The sequence below is a fragment of the Lagenorhynchus albirostris genome, chromosome 5 (genome assembly GCF_949774975.1).
Source record: "Lagenorhynchus albirostris chromosome 5, mLagAlb1.1, whole genome shotgun sequence".
In the NCBI taxonomy this organism is placed as follows: Eukaryota; Metazoa; Chordata; class Mammalia; order Artiodactyla; family Delphinidae; genus Lagenorhynchus; species Lagenorhynchus albirostris.
Window position 1 is genome coordinate 61,693,231 of NC_083099.1, and position 26,810 is coordinate 61,720,040.

General features: G+C 39.9%; 1 protein-coding gene across 2 annotated transcripts in view; it reads right to left on the reverse strand.

Moving 5' to 3' along the window:
* Positions 1–3,900: 3,900 nt before the first annotated feature.
* Positions 3,901–26,810, reverse strand: part of MCCC1 (methylcrotonyl-CoA carboxylase subunit 1) — a 63,662-nt gene continuing 40,752 nt past the window's right edge. Inside the window, exons 11-20 of one of the 2 annotated variants that reach the window (XR_009540684.1) lie at positions 23,783–23,966; positions 21,459–21,568; positions 19,801–20,017; positions 17,643–17,729; positions 12,216–12,265; positions 9,128–9,265; positions 7,496–7,603; positions 6,145–6,306; positions 5,049–5,120; positions 4,202–4,267 (exon numbers count right to left, since the gene is read on the reverse strand). Coding sequence is in view for 1 of the 2 variants with exons in the window: in XM_060150086.1 (XP_060006069.1) it covers positions 4,139–4,267; positions 5,049–5,120; positions 7,496–7,603; positions 9,128–9,265; positions 12,216–12,265; positions 17,643–17,729; positions 19,801–20,017; positions 21,459–21,568; positions 23,783–23,966 (1,095 nt within the window). In the remaining variant the exon portion in view is untranslated. Of the gene's footprint in view, positions 4,268–5,048; positions 5,121–6,144; positions 6,307–7,495; positions 7,604–9,127; positions 9,266–12,215; positions 12,266–17,642; positions 17,730–19,800; positions 20,018–21,458; positions 21,569–23,782; positions 23,967–26,810 lie in introns of both variants that reach the window. The other variant, XM_060150086.1, reaches the window with a different exon arrangement.

The window sequence follows — 26,810 nt, forward strand, 5'->3', positions numbered from 1 at the left end:
ATAACTACCAGGTGAGTATAAATGATGTTTCAAGCACAGTGCTAAAGGCAGCCTCTGTATTTTCTCATTTAATCTTCACAACAACTCTGTGAGGTAGTGCTACTACCCTTGCTCACAGATAGAGCTCAGAGGAAGTAAAGGACGTGCCCAAGACACTACAGTAAGTGGCAAGGCTCAGATCGGCATGCAAGAATTGTAATTCCAAAGCTGTTTTGCCTACAATGCTATGTGGCTTCCTCAGTGACTAAAAAGCAACTATCAGGGCTCTTAGATTTTGTTTTCTTGGCTATTACAGACCTAAACACACTGTATCCAGAATGCTATTGTCAAAGATAAGGTAACAAATGACTTTCTTCCAACAATATGGCTCAGGTTTTGATCCATGCCTATAAATGGATCTTATCCAAAAGAAGAGCTACTTTTAAGTCAAGGAGATGTACACCGAGGCCTGTCTTCTGGACCTGGACCACCCAGGCCAGGCTTCCATATATGGTGCCTCTTTTGGACACACTGTCTCCAGTCTCCCTCCACTTTCCAATCTGTATTCCAGACTGTGGACAGAAATAACTTTGAAAAACCTGTCTGTTTGAAAATCTGCAGGGCTCCCAACTGCCTCCAGAATAAAGTCCTTCCCCGGCTAGGCAGCCACGTCCCCCAGAATAAAGTCCTTCCCCGGCTAGGCAGCCGCGTCCCAGCCCTGCTCGGCCACGCCCCATGGTCCCGCCTCTGCTGGATTCCTCTGTGCCCTGAACAGTGTGCATTTTCACACCTCACTGTTATTATTAGCCCTGCTAGTCCCTCTCCCTGCAATGGCCTGGTCTTACCTTCTTTCTCCCTCTGGCAAATGGCTCTCCTCCAAAGCCCAGTTCAAATATCACTGCGCTCCCTCAGCTTCCTGACCCAAAGTAGAATTTATTACTCCACTCATCTGAGCCCCTCCGTGGCACCTGGTGCCCAAGCATATTATACTACTTACCATCAATTACAGTACTTTATTCTATACAGCTGGATCCTCTTTCCCTTTAATTGAGGCGAGGGCAAAAACCATTTCTTACCATCTTTGTTTCCAGAGGCCCTGGTATACAGCAAATGCCCTGAATGTTTTAGAAGAAACAGATGCAGTCATGTGCAAAGGAACTCTGCTCACACAGTACTACAGCAATGATCTCAAAGAATTTCGCCAGTATGTGGGTAATTGGGATGGCTGGCTTCAAATTCCTTCTCTACACGTTATTACCTGTGATCTACATAGCCCCTCAACAACGAAACAGAGAATAACTATCTTGTTCCCCTGAAGGATATGAAAGGGGGCATACAGCAACCCCAAATTTCCACCAGAGCACCTTTGCTTCTTCCTCTTGTCAACAGAGGAAGTTTTGTTTGGGCAGGGCAGAAGACTGCGCTGCTAAAACTATAGTTAAAAGCATTGGTTTAGGGAATTCCCTGGTGGTCCAGTGGTTAGGACTCCGTGCTTTCATTGCCCAGGGCCTCGTGGCGTGGCCAAAAAGAAAAAAAAAAGCACTGGTTTAGATGGCCTCTTCCTTTACTACCTCATGCCTAAATATCTATCTGTAAGCACCTCTTCCTAACTGGTTCTCAAGCCTCTAGTCTTCTCCTCCTCCATTCAACTTGCAAGTTACTGCCAGATGAAATTTTCTAAAACATTATTTGAATCATATGTAACATGTTAGTTTTGTAACATAATTGCATAATAAATATAACCAACCAAACACTCAGCCCCACAACTAGAACATTAACAGTAACTTGCATCTACCTGTACATGCTTCGTGCATGTCAACCCGTTGCTTAATACCTGGAGTTAATCACTGTCTTTAATTTTAAATTTTTTATTCTACTTTTTAAAGAATGTAGTTTTATTAAAGGGGAGAGGGAGGGGGGTAGGGGTAAATTAGGAGTATGGGATTAACAGATACAAACTACTATGCATAAAATAGCAACAAGGAATTACTGTATAGCACAGGGAACTATATTCAATATCTTGTAATAACCTATAATGGAAAAGAATCTGAAAAAGGATATATAAGTGAATCACTTTGCTGTACACCTGAAACTGACACCATATTGTAAATTAACCATACCTCAATCAAAAAAAAGAAAGAATATAGCTTTATTTTACATATATGAATATAGTTGATTTTGCTGATTTTGGAAGACTGTAAAGATAGTACCATACTGTGTATATCTCCTGGTACATGCTATTTCACTACTATGAATCCAAGATTCATCCACGTTGATGCTCTTGTTTAGTTTGCTGTTACATAGTATTCAACTGTGCGCCATACCAGTTATTTACTCCTCCTGCCAGCCAACTCGGACTGTTTCCAGTGCTTTGCTATTATGGGTAATGTGGCTATCAACATTCTTGGTGCACAAGTGCATTTGTGCATTTCTGAAGTGGGATGTTAGGTCACAGGGTATACAAATGTTCAACCTTGTGAAATAATGTCAAAGTTGTTTTTAAAGGGGCACTAACAGCCAGATAATTGTTTTCAAAATCACTGCTTTCCCTGTTGAAAAATAATTCAGTGTAACCACAACTTGCAAGATAAAATCCAAACCTGCCATTCCATGCCAGTTAAAATCTGGTCCCGGGCTTCCCTGGTGGTGCAGTGGTTGAGAGTCCGCCTGCCAATGCAGGGGACGTGGGTTCGTGCCCCGTTCTGGGAAGATCCCACATGCCGCGGAGCGGCTGGGCCCGTGAGCCATGGCCGCTGAGCCTGCGCGTCCGGAGCCTGTGCTCCGCAACGGGAGGGGTCACAACAGTGAGAGGCCCGCTTACCGCAAAAAAAAAAAAAAAAAAAAATCTGGTCCCAACCTAAATTTCATACCTTTTCTCTTATTGTCCCTCCCTAACCCTCAAGCACCTCCTACTCCAATCGGGCAGATCTGCTCCCAGATATAGAACACAACTTACTCATTTTCAACAGCTCCTTCCTTTCTAGTCTGCAACCCCCCTGCACCCCTGCTACTGCCCTTGGGTTCTCCTTCCTAATGAAACCTACCCTGAGCACACCTGCCCACAGGACTCTCTTCCCCCCAGCTCCTAGAAGACATGTCCTGCCCCAGTCATACGCCATCAGCCTTCACCCCCATCCACGTCTTAGTGTGCTAGGTTTCATGCTGCCTTTTTGGAAAAATGGACATTCTAACTAAGCTGTGTGATCAGATTTACTTGAGAACTCAGTGTTTCCAAATTTAGTATTTGGTACCTTTCTCACCACTCTCTGGACAATGGAATTGCTTAATTGTGGATTTGACTGTTTTCCCACATAACTTTCGACATGATTATGTCTTATTTCCCCAATTAAATCATCAGTATCTTAAAAGTACAGAGACCATATTTTTAAATTTCTTTGTATTCTCTATAACATTTAACATAATCTCATGTGTGCAGTAAGAACTCAGTTCAACAAATATTTAACACTTCAGTGGATACCTGAAAATGCAGGGGACTGAAAGTGCATTTCTAGAAAAAATATGTTCTAGCATACAATTTAAATATATAATATGTAGGTGTATAAAATACATATACACAAAAGCATGTGTGTGTGTATATATATTTATACAAGCTTAGAAAGTACAATAAAGGCAGAGGCAGTCTAGATAGAAACTTTCCAATCACAAAAACAAGAAACAAATAGCATCCATGTGTTTAAACTACCTAAGAAGTTACTCTTTGGCAAAAAAACTCTTAGGTTTAGTGCTATGGCATCTGTCTCTGAAATATGTTACTGTCCATTTTCATCATGACTGTGACTAGGAAATAATTCATTTAGTTAAATGACCTTTTCTTTTTCAGTTGTTCTCCTTTGATCAAGTTGCTGCTCACCTTCCTAAAAACACTACATTGTATAAAATTTGAGGCAGAAACAAACTATATTGTCTCCCAATAAAAAAGTATCATTTTATTAGTATGAAATATTCTGAGATAATTTATTGTATTTGTGACCCAAGTATATGATTCTTAAATACGAAACGGTTTTAAGCGCAATCATACAATCATTTAGTAAAAGTGCTGGTCATCAGACCCCGAGAAAAGCAGGAAGGCACTTTCCCATTTTGGTGTAGAGATACTACACTTAAGAGGCTGCTTAATTGGCCGCTTATTTAATGGAGTTTATTCTGCTTCCCTTTTGTCAGATTCTTCCTCCTCAAACTCGACTAAAGGAGCGTGTCTGTTGGCCTGAGAACCTTCTTTGTAGAACACTTTCTTGATAGTGCCATCCTTTGGAGCCTTTATGGTATGCTGCAAAGACAAAAGGCATGACAAACAATGGCTGTGATGCTAATGAGGGTTGAGCACACACCAAGTCAAGAAACATGAAAAGTGAAAAATGAAGCCAATTATTTTGATGTTTTGTCATGTATCAGTGCTTCCCGACCTTTCTCATATCACAGCACACAGAGAAAATAATAACAGTTTTATGGTGCGCTTGGGGATTGAGAAGAATCACTACCTTGATGCATCTGGTCAATAATTGGGAAGCTCTGAATTAGCTAGTAATTCTCAGCTCAAGCTTCACAGTAGACTCTCACCTGGGAAGCTTTTAAAAACTACTGATCCTTGGGCTCCCCTAAAGGAAATCCCAGTTCAACTGGTCTGGGAGGTACTTTTGCAAAAAGCTTCCCCGGTGCAATTTGTGACCAGGGCTCAGAACCAATGGCCTACAATTTCTAACCATCTAAAAACCTAAACAGCTAATTTAACTTGACTGAGGTTTTCACTTTGATACTGATATTTGGCATCCTAGGTATGGCCTTAGAAAATACCAGTAGCTAATATTCTGTTGGGTTACTGCCTGACTCTACGCTATTGATAATTTCAGAATCACTAATGACAGGCACAATCTCACAAAATGAAAATGTAAGAGAAGGATGGTTTGGTTTTGTTTCCTGCAGTTAATGCTTCATCAATCCATGGTTCTTAATATTTAAAATGGTCTTAATTTACAAAATAAGACAAAAGAATGATTGGGACTGATAGCTCCCATAGTTTATTTGGCAAGTGAACCCGTGATTTCACTTACCTCCATCTTCATGGCGATCATAACCATCAAGGAATCTCCAGCTTTTACTTTGTCTCCAGCTTTCACAAACACCTAGAGAGTCAGAGTGACAGGTTAATATTTAAAAACACAGAGGTCCTTTGTGGTCCACGGAGTTGGTATATAAAGGTACACAGCAGAAGTGTGTGTCTGTGTGGTTGTCTTATCTGCCAAAGACAAACATACTGGCACAAATCAGAGACCCACAGGTCAGTCTGGCATTGCGGGCACTGTTGTCAGTGGGGGGCACTCCTTAGCTACCCATCCCTGCCCCCTAACCCACTGAGTTTTCCTTGAATCAGATGAATACACTTAATGTATTTCAAGATCCTTTTGTGTTTTCATGAATACACAGACAAGACATGTCACCAACGGGGAAGGACTGACTACAGGTACACCTCGTTTTATTGCTCTTCACATTTATTTTGCCTCACAGATATTGCTCTTTTTTTTTCTTTTTAAGAAATTGAAGGTTTGTGGCAACTCTTCATCAAGCAAGTCTATGGGCGCCATTTTTCCCACAGCATTTGCTCACTTTGTGCCTCTGTGTCACATTTTGGTAATTCTTGCAAAATTTCAAACCCTCTATGAGTAAAAAGATTATGACTCTCTGAGGGTTCTGATGATGGTTAGCATGTTTTAGCAATACAGGTTTTTAAAAAATTTTTATTTTATATTGGAGTACAGTTGATTACAATGTTGTGTTAGTTTCAGGCGTACAGCAAAGTGATTCGGTTATACATCTATCTAAGTATTTTTTAATCAAGGTATGTACACTTTTTTTTAAGACATACTGCTATTGCACACTTAACAGGCTACAGTGTAGTATAAACATAACTTTTATATGCACTGGGAAACCAAGAAATTCATGTGACTTGCTGTACTGTGGTGGTCTGGAACCAAACCTGCAATCTCTCTGCTGTATGCCTGTACTACACTTAAATGTTTTCACGACAGGCAGGGTGGAGGGTCTTGCCTGGTTTTCTAGTTTTTAGGTTGTTTAGGATAGTGTTTCAAGTCTTTAGGGCCTTGTGTAGTAAATGCATAGACAATCTTCATGTGAAAGAATTAAACTTACTGGCAACACAGAAAAATATCTCTATTTTCCTTTTTTCAAGTATAAATGAACTCATATATCCCATATGGTTTTACTGTCTTCTTGGTTAACATGGTTATCAAGTAGTTTTCAGAAACATCACACAGTAGAGTTAGGTTCTGAAGTCAATGTGTACAGTCAAAACTGTGAAAAATGAGAAACATGTCTGAGAGCCCCACAATCACCCAATGCTGGGTGATAACTTTAGTAGCATTCAATGAAATCAATGATCTGGGTTTAGGTCAGTTATGGGGGAAAAAAGTGCATGTTTAAAAGTACACCCTGAGTAGGGATGCCCATATTACAAGAGGCCTGTGGGAACTGAGACTGAATGAGCAAAAGGCAGGTCCAAGTCCCTCAAGTCTGTTGCCCTTCTGGGGCAAACATTTCCAGACAGGAATGGTGGGTGAAATCACTCACACTATTTAAATAGTTGTTTTCTTCTTTTATTTATGGGTACCAAGAACATACAGTTGAATTTTTATGACTTAAATACATTTAAGGGGACTCTACTATATGTAAGTATATAAAAGGAGACTACTGATCTACCACCATTGGAAGATCTCAACTCTGAATATATGTGGCATTCAACACCAAACCACATTGTTCTTCACCAATACCATTCAAATTTTGGATAATGCTTGGTGAATGTGTCATTTTAATCATATAAAGACAACCTTGATTATTTGTACTTTGATGGAAATTCCCACTTCAAAGAAGAGTCTTTATCATAAATTAGGCAAATGGGGACTTCCCTGGTGGCACAGTGGTTAAGAATCCGCCTGCCAATGCAGGGGACACGGTTTGATCCCTGGTCCGGGAAGATCCCACATGCGGTGGAGCAACTAAGTCTGTGCGCCACAACTACTGAGCCTGCGCTCTAGAGCCCAGGAGTCACAACTACCAAGCCCGCGCGCACCATCTAGTGAAGCCCGCGTGCTCTAGGGCCCGCAAGCCACAACTACTGAGCCCGTGTGCTGCAACTACTGAAGCCCGCGTGCCTAGAGCCCGTGCTCCGTACAAGAGAAGCCACTGCAATGAGAAGCCTGTGCACCGCAACAAAGAGTAGCCCCTGCTCGCTGCAACTAGAGAAAGCCTGCGCGCAGCAACGAAGACCCGACACAGCCATAAAAAAAAAAAAAAAATTAGGTAAATGGTATTTTCACTGTAATATAGAACTTGAATCTATAATAGATCCTCTTGTTTTCTTGAAATGGATGCTTTCCTATGAGCAAGATTTAGAGAGGGGGAAAAAGAATATATACAACAAAGTTCAACAAAGACATTTATTAGGACTTAATGTACATCATTCTACATACGTTCACATCATTACCTTTTCAACAGTTCCAGTCATAGGAGCTATGGCACCTCCTTGGGTTCCTTCTGAGCTCACTGCGGACAAGTATCTGGGGACTGGAATGCCAATCTGAATACTGCCATCCTATAAATAGAAATGATATTTATGGGGCATATATTTGTAACATAAATCAGAAATGAAATTAAGATCACTATAGTTTTACTAATAGACCTGAGGTGATGATTATTTTCAAACTATTTGTTAAATATCAGTCATCTTTAATACCATGGTTCTAGTTTAGCTTTGTACCTTGAGCAAATTACTAAACCCCTCAGTCTTGGTTTCCCACTGTAAAGAAGTAATGGCATACATGCCTCACAGGGGATTAAAAGAATTAAAGGATATAACTGTCGGTAAAAGACAGCCACTGTCTGGAAGCCATTTTTAGTAGCAACCCCACTATAAGGTGCTTAGTCTAAGCCAGGAACTCTTCTTAACAACTATATGAACATATAATGTCATTGATGGTCCCAACAACCTTATGAGTTGGGTTCTGTTATTTATTTATTTCTGTTCATAGATGGGAGAACTGAAGCCTAGAGAGTTTAACTTGCTCAAGGTCAAGCAGATGCTGGTAGGGCCAGGATTTGAACCCAAGTAGCTTCATACTCCAGAACTCATGCCCTTCACCACTCCACTCTACGGCCTCTGCCATCATATTGTTCTAGCACATTGACTACGGCAAGAAATGCCTGGTAAAATGAGATCAACCTTGACTCCAAATATGTAGTTTAATTACTGGAATACTAAAGGCATCTCATCACAAAGGACTGTGGTCTGGAAGATGGTTCCCAAATGTGAGAAGACTCTGAAGAGGCCACAGTATATCTGATAATCCATTCCCTTTCTTCGCCCATGCAGAACACCAAGGTCTTCTAACAAGCTCCTAACCAAATCCATGCCGAGCCTACCCCAACCATCCTTTGACTGACACGAGACCACCACTAACCCCACCCACCGCCCCCATAAGGAGTATTCGGTCCACAGACTCCTCCCACAATGGTCACCCTCCCAAGTCCCCAGGATTCCCAGTGCTAGGAGGATGGTGATTGGGGGAAGTTTTCAGGCCTCAAATCCCTGAGAGAACACTGCCCCCTGAGCAGGGAGATTCGCTCTGACAAAAAGGGGGTAAGGGTGTTTAAGAATTAAAGGAAGAAATGGATATGTGTCTGTCAGTGAGAATCTGTGAGAACAAAAGGGATGAATGGAGAAATAGAGAAGGTGGAAATGTGACAAAGAAACAGACTGAAAGGGAGACAGAGAAAAGGTCACAGCAGTGAGAGAAGGAAGCAGGATCTTTCTACTATCTCAGTGGAATACCTCTGGTCAAGCAATTTTCTCCCAATCTCCACAACAGTGTTATTATATTATTATTATTTTTTTGCGGTACGTGGGCCTCTCACTGTTGTAGCCTCTCCCGTTGCGGAGCACAGGCTCCGGATGCGCAGGCTCAGTGGCCATGGCTTACGGGCCCAGCTGCTCCGCAGCATGTGGGATCCTCCCGGATGGGGCACGAACCCGTGTCCCCCGCATTGGCAGGCGGACTCTCAACCACTGCGCCACCAGGGAAGCCCCCACAACAGTGTTATTATAAAGAAAAGACACTACCATGGAAAATAGGTAAATAGTGTTTTCCAGGATAACCAGCTTAGTTTTACTAGCAACTCCATTAACAGAAGATTTCAGGTAAGTGCAGTCTCCCTCACTGCAAAGATCACCAAGGACATGGAAAGTTTTATCTTCAATCTGAAAAAACAGAAAAATAAGATCCTTAAAATAAAATAAATGAACAACCCTACAGAATTAAAATCAAAATCAATTCTTTACTAGTAAGTTTCAAAAGGTAATAGGTAAAATATTTTTTTTAAAAGTCATGTAGGAAATTTCCTCCTAAGATTCATAAACAAAATACTCTAGAAAGAAACAGCAGTAAGATAATTAAAAGGAAAACAAAAGTTATAGAACATATCTATAGCATCATACTGCTACAGAAAAAGGTTCATTTAAGAATAGCAATAAAAAAGTGAAATAGAAATACAGATCAAAGTAAGCAAAATTATTAAAATTCAGTTGAGTATATTACATGTTCGTACTCATTTCTGAGTACCCAAAGTCAAATTTAGTTTTACTGTGCCAAAGTTAGTAATGAAAAAAGCCAGAACCCCATAATTAGATAGATTTTACCAACATGTAGATCCAATTCATGGGTTTCAGTTATGATTTAAGAAGATAAATTAGCTGGAGATTGACCACAATTTTCTTACTCTGAGAGAGAGGGTACCGAAGAACAGATTTCACACTTAACCTTCCAAGGAAGCTGACAAAAGGACATGAAACCTTTCTGTTTAAAAGGATGCTTTCTCATATACGCACTCAAGAAAAAGATTTCCCTTACACACAGAAAATTCATTTAAATCTTCTTTCTTTATTTTTCATTTCAATTCCCATGTTAGTGTCAGAGTCCTGTGGCTATTCTTTTCAAATATATTATGTAGGCTAAAGTGAAATAGGTCACACTGCAGTATTTACACATGGTTCTCATCTATCCTAAGTTAAAAAATATGACATTTTTCTCTGCTTTGGAACCTACTAAAACAGCCATTTGAATGTTTGTGGAATTCTCAGGACGTAAAGGTTAGATTGGGAACAGTTTTGTTTAAAGATCTACAGAAGCACATTCTAAGTTCGTGAATGTAGTTCCATGAGCAGATTAGAACAAATCTGCAATTTAATTTACCATTTACCAAGGGATAAGAAGGGGTTCCTAAACCAGAGGTACCAATATGAATTGCAACTCTCACATACTAAAGTAAGTAGATTTCCCATCATTTGTCTGAATCTCAGAGAAAGAAAACCAATGTGTCTCAAAGCGTTGGGTAATCTAAAGCACATCATTGATAAATTCATTTTGCAGGATTTGAAATCTCTTAGCTCGTACTAAAAATGATTTTTTCTATTCTCTGAATATATACTTACTATAGGAATTTGGTTGAGTTCTCATATTGTTTTTTAACCCTTTTAGCATTTCATTTTGCCCGTATAATGGACTTTTGAAAATTGAGGTCTATCATAAAAATTTTGACTAGAGATTCTGAAAGTATGACCTGTGGATCCCTTGGGGTCCCCAAAACCCCTTTAGGAGTTCCACAAAGTCAAACAATTTCATAATAACATAATGTTATTTGTCTTTTTTTACCCTCATTTTCTCAAGTATACAGTGGAATTTTCTAGAGATTGCAGGACACGTGATAATGTTATTGCTCTGTTGGCTAATGGAATGTGTGCTTGTAATAAACTTTTCCCCGTTTATCCTGCAACTCAACAAAAAACCCAACCCGGTTTTTAAAAAAAGGCAAATAATTTGAATAGACATTTCTTTAAAGAAGATAAACAAATAGTCAATCAGCATACCAAAAGATGCTTAACATCATTAGTCATTATGGAAATGCAAATCAAAACCACAGTCAGATACTACTTCCACACCTGAGAATGGTTTCTTAAAAAAAAGAAAAACAACAACAACAAAACAAAAAAACCCACCAGAATATAACTGTTGGCAAGGAAGGATGTGGAGAAATTGGATCCTTTGTGCACTGTTGGTGGGAATGTAAAATGGTACAGACACTATGGAAAAAAGTATGGTAGTTCCCCCCAAAATTAAAAAGAAAATTACCATATGACCCAGCAATTCTACTTCTTTGGGTATATGCCTAAAAGAACTGAAATCAGGGTCTCGAAGAGATATTTGTATACCGATGTTCATAGCAGCATTATTCACGATAGGCAAAAGGTGGAAGCAACCCAAGTGTCCATTGAAAGATGATAAAGTGTGGTATATACATACAATGGAATATTATTCAGCCTTAAAACAGGAAGGGAATTTGGACATATGCTACAACAACAGAAGGACCTCAAAGACATTATGCTAAGTGAAATAAGCCAATTACAAAAGGAAGAACGCTGAATGATTCCACTTATATGAGGTACCTAGAGTAGTTAAATCCACAGAGACAGAAAGTGGAATGGTGACTGCTGGAGGAGGGGTGGGTGGAGAAGTGGGAGTGGGCTCTTACTGTTTAATGGGTACAGAGTTTCAGTTTTGGAAGAGGAGAAAAGTTCTGCAGATGGATGGTGGTTGCACAACAATGTAAATGTATTTAATGCCACTAAATTGTACACTTAAAAATGGTTAAAATGGTAAATTACACATTATGTATATTTTAAAAACGTACATTAAAAGAATAATAATTTTTTTCTCAGTGTAATTTTCTAAATGGTAAATATTAATAGATGTAACTAATACAAACAAAAGCTCTTAGGGGAATCTCAATAACTTTTAAGAGTGCACAGAGGTCTTGAGACCAAAAAATTTGAGAACTACTACTTTAGATATAAATACATTCACATAATTTAGGGGCTTATTACGTGTCTGATTCAAAACTATTATTATTATTATTATTTTTTAACCCATCTTTTATTCTTAAGGAACCCCACAGACAAACTGAATAAATAATCAGAAACTGTATAGGGGGTAATTTCTCCAAATTGGTCTGAAATAAAAGCTCATGACATTCTCCTAATTATAGTCATAATAATCAATGGCTTAAGAGAAAGTAGAGAGTTAAAAAATACTCTACTTAGTATGACAGAGATCAGATTCAGCTCTGAGCTGTAGAACAAAACCAGAAAGGCTTACCTGCATGCTATGTGACCCATCACGGTTATATGTTACAGCTATGGTTACATCTTTATGGAGAAAGGGGGGAAATTGAAGAAAAATTAGAAGACATTCATTTATTCAGTAACTGAGATTCTGAAAACATCACTTTCAACCTAAGGATAACTAGTTGTTAGGGATATCAACATCTTTCAACTCTCTGACAATAAAGATTAAAAAAATTTAAAAATCAGACAGGTTTCAATAAAGGTGTATTTCAAACTTTCCTTTTTTAAAACTGGAGTTTTAGCTCTTTTAAGTTTATAGGATATTTCAGATACTTTCCCGTCAACAAGAAAGGCTGTAGTGTCATAGTAGAAAATGTAAGTAATTGGGAAAGAGAAGTTCTGGCTTAAGACCCAAATTTGCCATCTGTGGCAAGATCACCTCTGTGATCTTGACCAAGTCATTTAAAATCTTGCTTTTCTGATCCATTCTGACCCATCAACTGGGTATGAGAATGTAAATGATTAAATAAATGTGAGGGCTTCCCTGGTGGCGCAGTGGTTGGGAGTCCGCCTGCCGATGCAGGGGACACGGGTTCGTGCCCCGGTCCGGGAAGATCCCACATGCTGCGGAGCGGCTGGGCCCGTGAGCCATGGCCGCTGAGCCTGCGCGTCCGGAGCCTGTGCTCCGCAACGGGAGAGGCCACAGCAGTGAGGGGCCCGCGTACCGCAAAAAGATAAAAAATTTTTAAAAATAAATAAATGTGAAAGTGCAGACTTTACAAATATAATATACAATATAGTTATATCATTATGTGACTACAGAATAGGTTAAAGACTATCCTAGGAGATGGAAATTTCGTGGGGTAGAGAATGCAGACCAAAGTCATTTCATCTACTCCTGACACATCAACCAGCATCTTGATGCTGCCAGCTCAAATCTGTTTCCAGACTTGACCTTCCTTCTCCAGAACTCTAGTTAGTCACTCCTAGCAGGATCCTCCATTGGCAATTTAAAATAAATATGGTGGAGCCAACAAATCATCTCCCCACTCCGCCTGCCTTCCCTCCTGACCTGTGAGCTCCATGACTGACACCATTTTTCTTGTCATCCAGGTTTATAACCTATCATTCTTGCCTTCTCCTTCTCCTTTGCTTTCCACCTCCAAGAGTCAACACAAAGCTGCCAAATTCTTCCCCTGGAGGACCTGTCCTCTACACTTCCTCCTGTCCATTCCCATTGCTCTACTCTGATTCAGTCCCACAGCTTCTGGCCTGGCTGCCTCCAAAGAGGTCCTTCCAAAACTTCCTGCTTCCTGTCTCAACCGTTCCAGCTGATGCTGCCTAGCATGTCCCCACCACATTCAAAATACTTGGCCTGGTATGGAAGGCATCAAACTCCCAGTCTTGGTTCCCACTATTCTTCTACATAGCCCTGTGTTCCAAACAAATGGAAAAAATGGGCCAATTAATATTCTCCATATATGCCTCTAGCCTTGCCCACAATTGTGCCTCTTTGCTCATGCTCCTCCTTCACACTTTGCTGGTCCTCAGCCACACCAACTGACACATCACGCTCACTCACTGTCCTTGGGAGGAGTCTGTCTAGGTGGAATGAATTCTCTCTCCTCTGAACATTAAGACTTCGGCATATAAAACACCATTATGATTCTCCCCTCATCCAGTTTTATATGACAGTGATTTTTCTCTTTATCAGTTGTTTTTAAAAATTGCAAAAATAGGACTTCCCTGCTGGCACAGTGGTTAAGAATCCGTCTGCCAAGGGAGGGGACACCGGTTCGAGCCCTGGTCCAGGAAGGTCCCACATGCCGCGGAGCAACTAAGCCTGTGTGCCACAACTACTGAAGCCCATGTGCCTGGAGCCCGTGCTCCGCAACAAGTCACTGCAATGAGAAGCCCGCTCACCACAAGTAGAGAAAAGCTCGTGCGCAGCAATGAAGACCCAATGCAGCCAAAAATAATTAATAAATAAAATAAAAAATATTTTTTAAAAATTGCAAAAATAAAAATGTTCACAAAAGTTAAATACTGAAGTTCATAAACTAAAAAGTCCCCTCTACTGCCCAGATGTATTACTACTAAACATTTAATGTGTGAATCCTTTTAGATTTTTTCAAACGCACAAATTTATATTTTTCTTTTATAAAAATAGGATATTGTTATAATATTGTTCTGCAACCAACTTTTAAAAATTAACATGTGACATACATATCTATTTTGTTCTTTTCATAGTAGCAAGGGGATAATTTAATAATAATGATGATGATAGCTACTGTTTATTGACTGCTTGCTCTAGGTCATTCAATGAGCTAAATGCTAATGAGCTAAATGCTTTATAGGTGTTGCCGCATTTCATACACTCAACAACCCAAGGAAGTAACTGCCATCACCATCCCCATTTACGGCTGAGGACACTAGATGCTTAGAGAGGGTGACTTGCCCAAGGGTCACAGACAAGAGGGGAGCGGAATTCAACCCATACAGTCTGACACCAGGGCCTGCATTATTAACCACTATACCGTCCGTCTTGCCAACATATACACTTCTCCTTTGCCAAGTGGTAAATTTCTTACATCTTTTTTTCTCCTCTTTACATTACTCAGAATATCTCTTTTTTCAAAAACTTTGTACTGAATGTATGAATGAATGAAACTTTCCCCATATATCTTACCAATATCTTTAAACTTTCTTATAAGAAAACACATCCAATTATGCCAGATCAGTTTTCTTTCAATTTGTAAGATATGAAAAGTATTTAACTGACATGAATGCCGAATGAATCATAGTAAAGGACTTCCCTGGTGGCTCAGTGGTTAAGAATCCGCCTGCCAGTGCAGGAGACACGGGTTTGATTGCTGGTCCGGGAAGATCCCACATGCCGCAGAGCACCTAAGCCTGTGCGCCACAACAACTGAGCCTGCGCTCTAGAGCCCAGGAGCTACAATTACTGAGCCCACGCACCGTAGAGTCTGCGCGCTGCAACTACTGAGCCCACGCACCACAACTACCGAAGCCTCTGCGCTCTAGGGCCCAAGTGCCACAAATACTGAGTCCACATGCTGCAACTACTGAAGCCCGCGCACCTAGAGCCCATGCTCTGCAACAAGAGAAGTCACAGCAATGAGAAGCCCACGCACCACAACGAAGAGTAGCCCCTGCTCACCGCAACTAGAGAAAGCCTGTGCGCAGCAATGAAGACCCAATGCAGCCAAAAATAAAATAAATAAATTTTTTAAAAATTAAAAAATCATAGTAAAGACATTGCCAGGGAAACTCTAAATTCTTTTATATATTATAGGGTAACTGAATTTGTTCCTCCCTCCTCTAGGTATCTCTTGACCCCCACAAGAGAACCTTAAACATCTTCTTATAAATTTAATATATGTTTAATATCCTCTTACCTACTTAATAAAGTATATAAGTTTAGCATGGTGCAGTGTTAGGTAAGCACATGTACCCTGGAGCATGGGTTCAAATTCTGGCTCCACCAATTAGTTTTGGTGTGACTTCAAGAAAACTATTAATCTCTCTAAGACATGGTTCTCAATTTATAAAGTTGACACTAATAATAACACTGATCTCATTGGCCTATTCTGGAAATGCAAATGAAATAATCCATGGAACGTGCTTAACAAAGTGTCTGATATATACCAAACACTCAATAAATCTTAGCCATTATTATTGAGGGTAGGGCAGGGTTCTGTGAAACATGGCCATAGTAACAAAGGAAGATTATTTTTCAAGCCCTGAATATTTAAAATGCTGGGTCGTTCTTACTGAGATCATTAGGAGTTTGTTCTACTTTAGATTCACAAATGCTTCTGGGCTCTTAGACTTCCTCTTTGGAGCACTCTCTTATTCAACCATGGTCACTACTGATTATATTAGAGACTCACCATAACATTCTGAAAGCTATTATATTCAGACCTGGATTATTGTTGAAAAATACTACCAAAAGGATGTAGTGAACAGCATGCATATTGGCTTTTCAATTATATATTTATTTACTTTAAAAATTAAAAAAGCAAAATCCCCAAAAATGCAGCATAATTCAAAACACTGCTCAGAGCCTTAGTGAAGATCCATGCCAGATAACACAGTTGGCTCATCTGAATTACAATCACACATGTGATTTTTCTGTTTAATTTAGGTTGAAGAGGTCACTGAAACTTTGCTGCTGATACTTGTGTTCAGCATAGAGGATTCTAGAGTAAGATATTCCCAGATTTTGGAGGCTGTTTTTTAGGACGAAAGGAATAAATACACCAGTATAAAATGGATAGGTTGACCATTTGCAGAATGCTACTTTATAAGGGATGTTTGCAAACTTTCTTTCCATGTACTCAAGGCACTTAGGGCAATGACCATCTAGGTTCAGAAAGAAAAAATACCTAAAGAGCTATAACCCAATCAACTTTTGTGAACAAAGAATCTTTTAGTAAATGACTGGATATCTACACAGAGTTGAGGCACAGAACATCTCACTCTGTCTGGGGCAGAGGGTGCTGTGATGAGCTGGCAGGAGCATTCTGTTCTACCTGGTAGGCGCATTCTGATAATGGAGTTATCACAGTTCATTGACATCTCACATTTAAGGCCATCCAGTCGTCCCAGCCCTGACTCTGTACATCTGGCTTGCCAGGCAAACTGTCCTGCAGCAAGAGGGATACAGCCACCTGCTATCACAGGATTCTGGTTCCTCTGGTACACTGTTCCAGCCATAAGTTTATAAACCACCTTCTGGTTTAGGTGTCAGCCCTTCCTGACTTAAGTTACAATAAATCAGGCCCCCTCCTGAGCCTATTCAAATTAGTTTGCAATCAAAACTCAATTTTCCACTGGAAAAGTGGTGAAAATAGCACAGGGGCCAAGGTCAAAAAGACTGGGTATCAATCTTGGCTCTGCCACTTACTAGCCTTGAGTAAGTTTTACTGCACCTCCCATGCCTAAGTTTCACCACCAATAGGTGGGTAAAACAGTGACTCCCCTTCATTAACGCTGCCTGAGCATTGGGCAATCCTTCCCTGGAGTAGTTCTGGTTACTGTTTTTCTTCTTTAAAAGTCATACATGCTCACTGAAGAAAAACTGCAAAGCAAAGAAAGTACAAAGAAGAGGCGGAAAAAAGACTGCTTCAAATCCCACCATCCAACGGTAATCTCACTAATGTTTTGTCATATTTCATTTGTCATTTTGCTATGTACGTTTTATGACATATTTTAAAAATAGTTACCAAATATAGAAAAAGTGTAAAAAAAAAAAGTCATTAACTCTACCACCCAGAGCCAATCAATTCTATTATTTTAGCATGCTTCCTTCCAATGTTTAGGCTAGGGATCTGAAAAAATGTAATTGATAGTGGCCAGACTGAATCCTTTTTTTTCAGGTAAATATGCTATATTTCTACAAAGCACATTCCTCTTTTAATAAAACATTACTTACTGTTTTTACCATCCCTAAGAGTCATGCTTCTGGTATAACAGATATTCAGTCTTCTTCCACTGCTGGATACAAAAGGAGAGTATTGATCTAGAAAAAATTTAAAATTCAACAACAAATTAATGAACATCAAGCTTACTAACAAAAGAAAATGTAGAGGTCCTATATCAGCAGCTCAAATGTGTTTTCTTTGTTCTATTCATTGCTTTAAATTTATTTTTTAAAAAGTTTTTTTAAAAGCTATTTTCTTCTTTTTAAAATATTTATTTATTTATTTTTGCCTGCCTTGGGTCTCAGTGGCGGCACGTGGGATCCTTCGTTGCGGCACGCGGGCTTCTCTCTAGCTGTGGCACGTGGGCTCCAAAGCGCAAGGGCTCAGTAGTTGTGGCTCGTGGGCTCCAGAGTGCATAGGTTCCGTAGTTGCAGTATGTGGGCTCTCTAGTTGTGGCGCGTGGGCTCAGTAGTTGCAGTGCGTGGGCTTAGTTGCCCTGTGGCATGTGGGATCTTAGTTCGATCCCCTGACCAGGGATCGAACCCATATCCCCGAATTGGAAGGCAGATTCTTAACCACTGGACAACCAGGGAAGCCCTCTCATTGCTTTAAATTTAAATTAGACACTTTCATTTACGGCTCAGGAAATTTTATATGAAAAATATCCCAGTTTCTCTTGAAAATCAGAATATTTGCAGCCTCAATTCTCATCCTCTGGTTACATAAACTGCACAGTGGTCACCTTTTTTGACAGGACAAATGCATTCCAGGTCACCCAAATCCTCACCACTCACTATTTTTCTTTTACCTGGCCTCTTTTACTCTTCTCTGTTACTGGTCCGCCCCAGACATTTGTGTGTTCACCCTCTGTTAGACAATATCCAGGAGCTACAGAGTAGCTAAATTGAAGCAATTTATTCTGAAACTCCTCACTGTGCTAGTTATAAATTTTAAAAAGGAAAGTGAGAGTAAGAGGACACTCCATTCTAAAAATGCTAAGTCCAGGCTTAGGAATACCAGATGGGGTATAGTTAGATGCATTTATTTAATGTAAAAGGACCAAATGAGGACACAGCACAAATCTCCAAATATAGTTTTATATTTTAAGCTTTCAATGTAACCTTCTTGAATGAATCTAGAAATTAAAGATCCCAATAACAGGATCCTATAATAATAATCCTAATAATAATAAAGGGATAAATGGATTCAATTTTTTTTTTTTCTGTTTGCTCCAAAGATCAGAAACAGCCTGAGGAAACATTATGGAGCAAATTTGGGAGAGCTCAGATTTTGCCAATTTAGAGGGAAGAACTTCTTAACGGAGAACTGACTGAAACTGTAATTAACTAACGAATTTTCATTATGAATTTCCAGCTTCCTGAGGTGTTAGGAGGCTGGGCAACAACTCAGCAGGGATGCTGAAGCAGGGATGCACGCGTGTGGCAGCCAGGATGAATCTCTCATAGGCCCCCCACCCCCACCCCGTGCCCAGATTCTATGATACAATGAAGTACCTAGGTGTCTAGCTAGTCAGAAATTTGATCACAGAATAGAAAATAGAGGAGGAACTAACTCAACAATAAATCATGGGTAACCCAAGGGAATCTGAGCATCTCTGGCGCTCTGTCTTTAGTCTCCAGGACCAAGGAAGTTGCTGCAGGTACAGAGGATACAACAAAGTAGGCCACAAGGAGTGGTGAATAAAAGAAGTTGGAAGGAAATGAAAAATAAATTAAAAAAAAAAAAGTTGGAAGGGATATCAGCATGGGATGCGGGGAGAACTTGTGTTTGCTTGAAAGTAATTCCTTCTTTACATTACGCTGTTAGGTGATAAGTTATATTTAATGGGTTAAAGGGTGTTGATGGGCGCACCCATGTCATGTGAGGAGCTCTACTTCACACTAAAAAACACTTTAGCAGAGGAAGGTGTCAATCACTGACAGAAGAAAAGGGAGGTAGGAGTGGCATAAAGAAAGAAAAGCGGGAGTTCCCTGGTGGCCTAGTGGTTAGGATTCTGGGCGTTCACTACTGTGGCCTGGGTTCAATCCCTGGTTGGGAACTGAGATCCCATAAGCTGTGTGGCACAGCCAAAAAAAAAAAAAAAAAAGCATGTTCAATGATTATTCATAAAATCTTGATAAGCAGAAGAAAGAGAAAAGCATTCCATACCTTGTGTCTGGATTTTGAAAACATCAGTCATAGCTTTCTCCTTGAGGATGAGCCCCAGAGCTGCCTGGCATAAAAATTCTTTGGCTGTGGTCTTCCGATGGGGCAACAGTTCTTTGCGGTGCTGAGGGATGAAATCAGTGTGCACGTTCCCAGCTTCAAACTCTGGGTGGCCAGACAGTTTGAGGAGGAAGTCAATGTTGGTGTTCAGCCCAACAATCTAAGGGGGAAAAAAAAGCCGATGTCCCCAGTGAGTGGGGAAAACAACATATTCAGAAAAACATTTCTATGGCATCTGCTCTTTATACTAAGTATTTTCTACTATGAATAACCCTCAGAAAGAACAAAATAAAACGAAAAAACCCACTTCACCATCACTATACATCCGCACACAACACTATGTAATTTACTATGATAAAGACAATGTAGGAAATGGTGTTGGGTAGGTAGTGTGGAGATGTTTAATTGACTCAGATTAGGAAAGCAAGTAAACGTTAAGAAACTTAAGTGAGATTTACTTGCAAGATATCGAAGACTTGCCGCTCAGAACACACCCACGAAATAGGAAAACCACAGAGTAAGATTGCTGCACTGGGGATGGGTAGGATCATACGACCTGAAAAGAGCTTCCTTCCAACACTAAAATCCAACTTTGACACATTGATATAAAAATTTAAAAAGGTATAAAATTAACCCCAATCCACCCAATAAATAGGATCCCAGGCAAAACTGCTATCTGAGCCTTGGGTTCATTCATTCATTCACTCATTCATCCATTCATTCATTTATTTTATAGCCATTTACTGAGTGCCTTTTAGGTGCCAGGCCCTGACCTGGATACTGTGGACGCAGTGAGGAACAAAACACAGTGAGGAACAAAACACAGTCCTTGCCTCCACATTCAAGGGACACATGACAGCAATATCTATAAACAAATATCTAATATAATGGCAGGTGATATGAAGAAAAAGAAGGCTGGCTAAAGGAAGAGAGAACGCAAAGGGTTCTGTGGGGTGGCCTGGAGGACTCTGAGGGTCACAGTGAGCAGGGCTCAGGATGGTGAGGAGGCAGTCATGTGGGGGAAGAATATTCCGGAAGGGAGAACGGGAACACATGGCTCCATGCTGGGGTGTCTAAGGAGTAGCAAAGAGGCCAGTGTGGGTGGAGCCACAGAAAAAGGAAGTTTGATCAAATTCACGATATATAATAATTTGAATATCATGGGTTAATAAGAAGTCCTTCTATGAAGCTAAATCAATGTGGTACGGGACTTACTGCACCAAGGAAATGAATGGCTACAGAAAAGCAGCAAACTCTTTTAAATGGATAAGACTGAACATAATTATCTTCCTTCACAGAAAATAACACCAGACTATAGGCCACACGCGTGTCGGGGCCTCATCTACAGGATGAATAGAAATTTCATACTGAGGTTAACACTGATGCTAATAGTTTTAGTCTTGCAATCTTTCTTTTCTAGCTGAAATTAAGAAGTCCTCAAACTCTATTCTGACCCATGGGAAATTCTCCCATGTGAAATTATTCTGTTAGTGACATATGGGTAATTGGAGGAAATAAGTTGACAAGGACAAAGTTGACCAAGCTTGGCTGTAGAGATGCAGAGAACAACAGGGCCACTGACACAGCCCCAGGTCACTCACACTGTACTGTCGAAGGCTGTACTGCAGTTTCGTCAAGGCTGCCTGGCGATCTGCAGCCCACACAACCAGCTTTGCAATCATGGGGTCATAATGCACTGAAACTTCATCTCCTGAAATTGAAAAACCACAGTAACCAAAGTTAAAGAGAGAAAATATGATAAGTAAGACATTCTCCTGGGGCTTTACGTACATTTCACACTTAATCCTCACAAACTCCTGCACCACAGATATCCTTATCCCCATTTTATTCATTAGGAACTGAGGCTCACGGGGGTTTAAAAACAGAAGCTGTTAAGGAGGGTGTGGCCATCCAAGAGCACCACGCCCCAGATAGTCATTCAATGACACACAGGCTGGTTTTCCTCATCTTATCTTCGTCTGAACCTTCTTTTCCCTTCTCATTTTGGGAAGTCAGTACAAACTCCCTCTACCTATCATATCACAATCACTTCTGTCTTTGGCATTTCCTTCCCTCCACCCCCTCAGTTTCCTCATCAGAAAAAAAGGACAATAATTCCTCTATCCTATATGCTTGTTGGGAGGATTGACAATCAAGTGTCAAATGCCATACCTGGCAGAGCTGATAAACAAACAGCAGCTGTCATTACTGTGACCAGAGTCTCAGAGAACAAGGATGTGAACCATGCACATCTCACTGGTTAGAATGGTTCAAGACAAAAGGATGTGGTGTATTACATAGAATACTGTTCTAGGACCTTTCTGTGGTTTTGACAGGCCACTGGACCCCTCTGAACCCCAGAGTCTTCATCTGTAGAATCAAGGGGTTAGATCACACTTCCTTATCCACCCATCCATCCACCCACCCACCTACCAACACATATTGAACACCTTCTAGGTCTAGGGTTGAGCAAAGTCCTGCAATTATAACATAGAAGACACAGTCCCTCTCTTAAGACTCTTATAGTCTAATGGAGAAGCTAGACAACGAGTAAAAGATCATCATAAGATAATATAAAAGGGCAATGCCCAAGGAATACACGAGGGACTCAGGGAACACAAAAGAGGAGGGTTGGGGAAATCTTCCTAGACTAGATTATCCTCCTCAGTGCCAGGATGTGAATCTGGGAGTCTGTTTTAGAATTATATCTCTGTTATCCTTTGAGCACCTTTATTAAAGTATATTGCAAGCTTTGCTTGCCTCACAGATTCCTTTTTTCTATTGCAATTTCCCTCTTCTCTCTATGATGTGCCGCTGATATGAAAAAATTTACTGACTACCAAATCTTGCTGTGGGTTAGCCAGAACTCTCAAAATGCTGCCAGTTTATCATTAAGAAGTCCTCATTCATTTTGGCTTTCCAGACCCTATACAATTTGCTTTCATTCTGTATCTCCAACTACTCACTGTCCTGAACGCTTTTCTCCAGCCACATATTTTCTCACAGTTCTTCAAACACATCTTTAGTTAAATCCTCTTTTCTTTACCTTTCTGTATGCTGTTAAATCTGCCTACTCAAATCCACTCCAGACTTCCCCTTAGAAGCGTGTCCTGATTACACCAGCCTAACATAACCTGTTATTCCGAGAATTGCTGTATTTTATCACTCACCATCTGTATAACTTCTCTGGCAACTAAAGTTAAGGTGGCAGCAGACAGTGGTGGCTCAGAGCATAAAACCTGGAGCCAGAATGACTGGGTCTGAATCTTGGCTCCAAGGGTGACCTTGGACAAGTCACTTCTCTGTGCCCTGGCTTCCTCATCTGGAAAATGGGAGTGATAATAACATCTATTCATAGGGTAGTTCTCATAGTTAAAGGAGCCCAGGTAGAAAAATCACCTAGAACAGTGCCTGTACATAGTAAGTACTAAATAACTGTTATGACCATCGTTATTAGTCATATGTGAATCGTGATAGTTCTTGCACTGTCATTTTTTTTCTTTTCTTTCTTTTATTTATTACTGTTTAGCTCGCACTAAATTTATTTATTAATTTTTCAGCTTGACTTTCAGTACCTTGAAGGCAGAGTGCCTTGGACATAGCAGTTATCAGTCACCTTAAATTATATGTGGAACTAGGCAAAGTAAAAAATATAAAACAGTACCCACAAAATATTTGTTGCTTAGGCTTCACTAAGTGCTGCTGCATTTCCAAAAAGAGAGTAGTACTGCTTAAAAATACTAGTTATTCTTTAAAAATGACTATTCCAGAAGGAAAAGTAAAGATTACAGAGAAATCAATTAAATCCTTTATTTTTAAAGCACACTAGATATATCCACAAGACATAGGGAAAAGACCCCATACAAAACCAATAATGTACTAACAACTTTTAAACACTGAGACTTTTTGCTTTATTTCACTTTACCTTGCCGTACTCCAGTTTCAATCCTAGTGGCAAGGTCTGCTCGAGGGGTGGAGAGATGCACTAATGGTCCAGCCCCTGGCATGAAGTTATTGTTAGGATCTTCTGCATATATTCTAGCTTCAAAGGCATGGCCTCGCAGAGTTATCTCTTCCTGGCTCAAAGGAATCTTCTCTCCTGCTGCAATCTGGTAAAAGAAGAGTATGTGCTTCTTATGAATATCCACCTTCTAGCAGCTATGAGACTTAGTCGACGGTCTTATCCTTTTCTACGTAAAATGTACATCAGGACTTTATAATGAAGCCAAATAAAAACTCTTATTTTATCCACCTACTCGAGTATTGGGCAAAAGCAAAAGTAGATTAAAAAACAGATGCAGCTTGAAAATACTGTACTTATTACAATGGGTTTCTAGAATTTTTAAATAGAGAAAACAGGCAAACCAATGACTAAATCACAAATATAAGTATCAGTGCTTTTTCAATATAATGAAAACTGAAATTTCTTACTGGCAAGATATTCTCAGTTTTCATTTAAAACATTAGCACTCAGTTACCAAATCAAGCTTTTTTATAGTAAATTATTAGTTGGTGTTTAGGACTATTTTCACAGCTATGCCTAAAGCGTGGCATTAGTCATCTTTGTCATCTTCATCACCAAGTGATCAAGCAAAACAAACAGAGGAACATGATGTTCTTAAAATTTTGTTATGTTTATTGCAAGATACCAGATTATAAACAGGATGATCAGCATTGTTTACCACTACTGATATTATTATTATTTTGGCTCTTATATACTAATACAACAAATCTCTCTTCAACTAATATAACTTGGAAAAGGCTATTGGAGGGCACACTGTCACTCTCTTCTCTCTTCCCTTAAGTTTTCCTCCAAGATGAGAAAATGACAAACTGAGATGGCAAAAGATACAGGGAAAAACTCTAACTGAGCAGCACACTGAACTAGACAGGTAAGTGTAAAACAAGCAAAGGTCTCATCTCTTTAAATCTGTAGATAAGAAAAATCAGGAACCACAACAGTGAAAATGAAAGGAAAATGGACTAAATTGAATGGCTTTATGCCATGGTGTTTGGAACCAAAGACTCTGCAGCCGTATTGCCTGGGTTCAAATTCTGTCTCTATACTTATTCTGTTCTGGGCATACTCATATTCTGGGTAAGTTTCTGTAACCTCTTAATGCTTCAGAGAAAAATGCCTGGCATAAAGTAAGCACTATGTAAGTGTTAGCTATTATCATTTCATTCTTATCCTTTATAATAAAATACTCTTTAATGTTCTGATAAAGAATTCTATTTCAAAAAAAAAATAGAATTCTATTTGTTTTAGTATAAAAAGGAAAAGAATGACCATATGTCCGTATTCTAAGATGTGATCTTATTGCTGACTATATAGCGCAATTTCAACCTGGCTATCTTTGCCTATCTGTTTTCCTCTGAAGTTGGTTTCTATATGGGCCCAGAAGAGACTGACCCAACCATGCCTCTGGGTACTTAGAAAATGGTACCATCTGAGTTCTCTGGGGCTTAGACATTGACTCTTTGGAAGCCCCGGACCTTGGATATTTCACCAGCCTCTCCTGAAACCACTAACCATCTGAACCTGCAGCTGGGTGCTCACATCATTGCACCCTTGCTCTAGGAAGCTGGTGACTCCACAGACAGGTCCTGGAGCTTGAACTCTTGCCTCACCACATGGAGAGTCCCCTTGTTTTACCTCTGTTTGGAAGCCAGACTCCAAAGTACCTTGAACACTGTAAACAGGGTCCAATGGCATCCCTAAGTTCTAGAAACCCTCCCCAGATGATAAAACCCTATTTTTCTTTCTAGAGCTCTTACAGTTTCTTGACTTGCAGAATAAATGTCTGCTCGTCCCTCTAATGTCCAAAAGCTTTCTCCTCTTTAATCCTTGGAAACCCTTTATCCTTCATGATTTCAAAATTCTGGACTCTCGTGGTTACCGCTTCAGAAAAAAATATTCTTTTCCTTGAATTCTGGAAACATAAGCACTCTTTCCAAAAGTTTCTAAACCCGCTACAGTTTTCCTGACACTTACTAACACTTACTAGCCTGATGTGCCTGGTTTTCATTAGCTCCCAATGCCCAGAAGGCCCAGAATAATCTTATGGCTTAATTAAAACCACCAATCATCTCCAAAGAACCAGCAAAAGGAACGTTATATTATTGTCCACAGAAGTTCTGCAAAGACAAAATTATCAAAATAATCACGACTTTAGCATCACAACGTGGAAAAAATAATTTCGTTTCAGGATATATAAAGAACCAAGAATCCTACAGAGATCAAGAATATTCATACTACTTAAAAACATTTTTTATATTAAACAACAGGTTGTAAAAATCTACTGTTTTCAATAAAGAGAACAAAACAGACTAAGTTATTATCATTAATATTTGAAGGAATAAGCTTGTAGAACTCAGATTCAGGCCAGTGAAGAACAGCTGTAGACTTAAGATTTCAGTAAAATTCAGTAGATGTGTCACAGAAATGTTAAAGTGCTTTAAAATTTTCTAAACGTTTACTCTGAGTGGCTACATTTATCCCTTCATGGGCCATCAACAGTCTGTCAGCACTTGCACGTGGACCCCTCTGTTAATCTAGACCCTTCCCTTGGCTCTTCATTCCCATCTTTTCCTTAGCTTATTTCACCTTGGCTAGCATCTGTCCTGCCTCTAAAATCTCATGATGGCCTGGACCTGAATGATGTGGTCTCAGGGCACAAGGCTTTGTGTTGAGACAGTGTGGTCACAAGCAAGCCTCAGTGACAGCAGTTTGCCTGCTGGCTGCCCCATGTCTAAGGGGGAAAGATGGTAAGTGACAGATTAGGAATCTGAGTCCATAAAGTGCATCAAATGTAATGCCACCTTTAACCTCCCATTTTCCTATCCTCATGACAACCACTAAGAATTGAACCCTTGTCCAAAGCAATGCCTCCTTTTAAGAGGTTTTAAGAAGGGAATGTATTCTCGACACTGATTTTTTTTTTTTTTTTCCC